Source organism: Arachis duranensis, chromosome 5 (genome assembly GCF_000817695.3).
Source record: "Arachis duranensis cultivar V14167 chromosome 5, aradu.V14167.gnm2.J7QH, whole genome shotgun sequence".
Lineage (NCBI taxonomy): Eukaryota > Viridiplantae > Streptophyta > Magnoliopsida > Fabales > Fabaceae > Arachis > Arachis duranensis.
The window spans coordinates 100,209,343-100,212,691 of NC_029776.3; the positions used below are offsets into that span (position 1 = coordinate 100,209,343).

Here is a 3,349-nt window from a genome sequence, read left to right on the forward strand (position 1 = left end):
AAAATTCAAATCAAACTAACTTAATTTTCTTTATAGATGATGATGATTAAAATTCAACATGTATAATAATAACAAATATAACTTTATTCAACATAGTAAATAATTTGATCTCTTAATTAGTAATCCTAAATTCAAATGTTCAATTATTTGAAATGTAATTCCTTATTTTTATATATAACTAACGGTATTTTTTAAGAAAGAAAATTACACACCAATAAAGAAAAATCTGTATCATATATGTAACAGATAATTGATACTCTTTTTTTAGATAAATGTCTCATTTTTTATATTCACTGAATATTAATACATTTAAGCAAAAAAAAAAAATTTCTGACTATATATTTTTTTAATAAGCCTAAAAAGGAAAGAAAAAAAAAAGAGAGGAGAGTCGTAGTCGCTTATTTTGAGCATACACCTAGATTAAAATTGGGTAAATAGAACTTTGAATGCATTTCCAACAGTTTTTTCCGACTTGAGCAAGATGATTGCTATATATATACTTGTAGCAAATTCATCTAAACGCACCCAATTCTTATTGCAGCTTATGATAATTCAGATCCTATTATTCGTGTTGCAATTAAAATCCTGTTCAAGAGAATAACAAAATAGAATAATTTGATATCTTGACATCAAGTTAAGCAGTCCTTCAATCTTCCTCTTTCCAAATGGACAACAAAAATTACATATATTTCTACCACCGAGAGACAAAGGTCTTCCTAGCATTGCTCATTCGGGAAATTATATACAGCAACCAGAGTCCAGAAACTGAGAATGATATACCACTATAGTCACAAAAAACATTCTACTTCCATGGACTTGGTTGCCGAGCATCTCTGAAAACAGAAGTGCCCCCAGATGCAGCTGGTGAAGGGGATGAGGCAATATAAGTTCCTGAGACAGACACTGAAGGCAAGTTCATTTGATTCCCCTGATGTCCCGATAAAGCAAAACGTGATGGACTACTACCAGTGGCTGCCAAAGTTGCTCGAGTAGGGTGCGAAACCTTAAAACATAACAATTTAACATTCATCCGATTGGACATCAGAAAAATTCAAAGCAATGCAGTATTTATGGGTTTGAACCTGCACTTCCACTTCAACTTGACTTCTACTCGTATATTTAGTTAAACATGGCATAACCTCACTCAAATATAATCTCTACTGTATGCATTGGCAAATTTAGATATATGTCAAGAAATACAGTTATAGTCAGACTTAGTAACCAGCTGAAAAATATTAGGGACCATTGAGATGCTAGCCTTTGCTTCAAGGAATACAATTACAGTCGGACTTAGGCTCCAAAGTGCCATTGAAACTTTAATTAGCATTGGCATGTAGCAAATATAAACCCTAAACCAAAAGGCTCCATAGTGAAGGCTCCTCCTCTATGCAGCATTTTATAATTCAAATATCCATAGATGCATGCCAAAAGCACTACCGTAAGATATCTCCCAATAATAACAGTAGTTATAAAAATGGCCAAATCAAAAGACAGACAAATTGCAACACATTTGTGACAGGAGTAATTTTAACATGCAATGTACATTACCACATTCTGTTGAACAGTAGGGGTTCTCCGAAGTGGGGACTCTGAAGATGGTGACATGCTACTTGTCCGAAGCATATGGCGAGAGTGCATATCAGCCTCACCGCCTTCCACATCACCAACAAGATTTCCCTCAGAGCCCAGTCTTGGCGCCATAAGCCTGGTCATAGAACCAGTATCATTCATTCCATCTACTTGAAGTGGAGCAGAAGGGCCACGCATCCCAACCGCTTGCATACTGCTTCGCCTCTTTAACTCTTCCTCTGCATTCAAGATCTGCCAATCAACAGAGCCAAACACTTACCATTTTGCAAAAAACGAGGATATCCACATACCAGCCGCCATCCAAACTGAACATTAGGTGAACAAGTTATCTTACATTCCAAACCATAGCTTACCTGCTTCAACACTAGCACCAGATTGTGTTTTTTCGCATTCAAAACTTGCAACTTATCCTCCACTTCCTTTTTCCTTTTCTCCTTTTCACTCAGCTGGTGTACATTGTCAGTTACCTGGCACAATTAACAGATACCAATCTTAAACAAACATCACAGATATCACCAACCAAAGAAGAGAATAATAAGCACACAACACAACAATTACTCACAACATATCTGAATTTTCTTAAATCATTGCATAAAAGATTGCATTATACATATAATGAGAGAGAGAGAGAGAGAGAGAGAGAGAGAGAGAGAAAGAGACAGTATAATTAGCAACTATTTTTTGCTAAATTAGAAAACATCAACTAATTATCATTCAAACAGAAATCATCAACTGATATCAACTGTGATATCACAGAAGAAAGCACACATCGCATGAATTACTTGTCGCATATTTGAATCTCCTTAAAAAGAATAAAAAATAAAAAATCCAAAAATAATTAACAACTATTCTTAAACTAACAGAAAACACAGAAAATTTAACCGATTAAAATCCACAGTTAAAACCATTTAAAAAAATCCACGAAAATGTCAGTAAGAATCGGAAGCGTACAGGCTCAGTATGCTTTTCCGTGCAAGGGAAACCGCCATCTCCGGGTTGAGGTGCGACATTCTTTGAGTCGATGAACGCATCAGATCCATCATCCACAGCCATTTTCTTCGGGGAACCACCACCGCCACCTGCGGCGAATTCCGTTTCTTTCCGATCTCCCTCATCGGCCTTGCTCGAAGGCCCTTCGTCATCGTTGTTAGCGGTGGCGGCCTTCGCGGGTTCTTCAGGTTGGATCTCCACAGGACCGTTATCCACGGTAACGATAGGATCGGTATCAGAGTTAGGGTTAGGGTTTGTGGTGGTTGCGGTGGCGGTGGTAGTGGTGCCGTAAAGGCGAGAGAGGGCTTTGGAGCGACGAGCTACGAGGGTTTTGAAGTCTTTGAGGGAGATTTTGGGGTTTGGCATTAACCATCGACGAGGCACGTCCGGTACTCGGTGAAGATTCCCTCTGTAAAGCGAAATTGCCACCATTTTTTCTTTTGTATATCATCATCTACCTCCAAATTAGATTTGAGACTTTATATAGGTTTGCCATTTCCCACCGTAGACCCAAAAATTCAGTAAATAATTCTTTCTACTATTAGATAAAAATAAATAAACTTTCAAATCAATGAAAATAAGAGTTTTGTCGCTCCTTAATAAATTGTTATATATATAAAATAAAATTTAAATTTTTTACTATAAATAAATTAGTTGCTTATTTCACTAATTTAAATTAGTTAAACAAAGAATTTTGTTGTTCAAATATTTTTTTTCTTTTTAATTTAGTCCAATCGCATTATTAGGTATTTAGGAAATTTTTTGATGG

The 3,349-nt window shown here is 36.1% G+C and overlaps 1 protein-coding gene across 1 annotated transcript; it reads right to left on the reverse strand.

Moving 5' to 3' along the window:
* Window positions 1–598: 598 nt before the first annotated feature.
* Window positions 599–3,044, reverse strand: LOC107491354 (uncharacterized). The gene is made up of 4 exons (XM_016112198.3): window positions 2,542–3,044; window positions 1,944–2,057; window positions 1,549–1,821; window positions 599–1,003 (listed from the first exon to the last, which is right to left on the reverse strand). Exons 1-4 carry the CDS (start codon window positions 3,010–3,012, stop codon window positions 803–805), a joined length of 1,059 nt encoding a protein of 352 aa, XP_015967684.1. The 5' UTR covers window positions 3,013–3,044; the 3' UTR covers window positions 599–802.
* Window positions 3,045–3,349: the final 305 nt, after the last annotated feature.

Excerpts from the sequence above, each read along its gene's own strand:
- LOC107491354 (XM_016112198.3), bottom strand. The coding sequence starts at position 3,012 with ATGGTGGCAATTTCGCTTTACAGAGGGAATCTTCACCGAGTACCGGAC. Across the intron at positions 1,822-1,943 it reads TGGTGCTAGTGTTGAAGCAG|ATCTTGAATGCAGAGGAAGA; the intron begins GTAAGCTATGGT and ends GTTGATTGGCAG. Across the intron at positions 1,004-1,548 it reads CTACTGTTCAACAGAATGTG|GTTTCGCACCCTACTCGAGC; the intron begins GTAATGTACATT and ends TTATGTTTTAAG.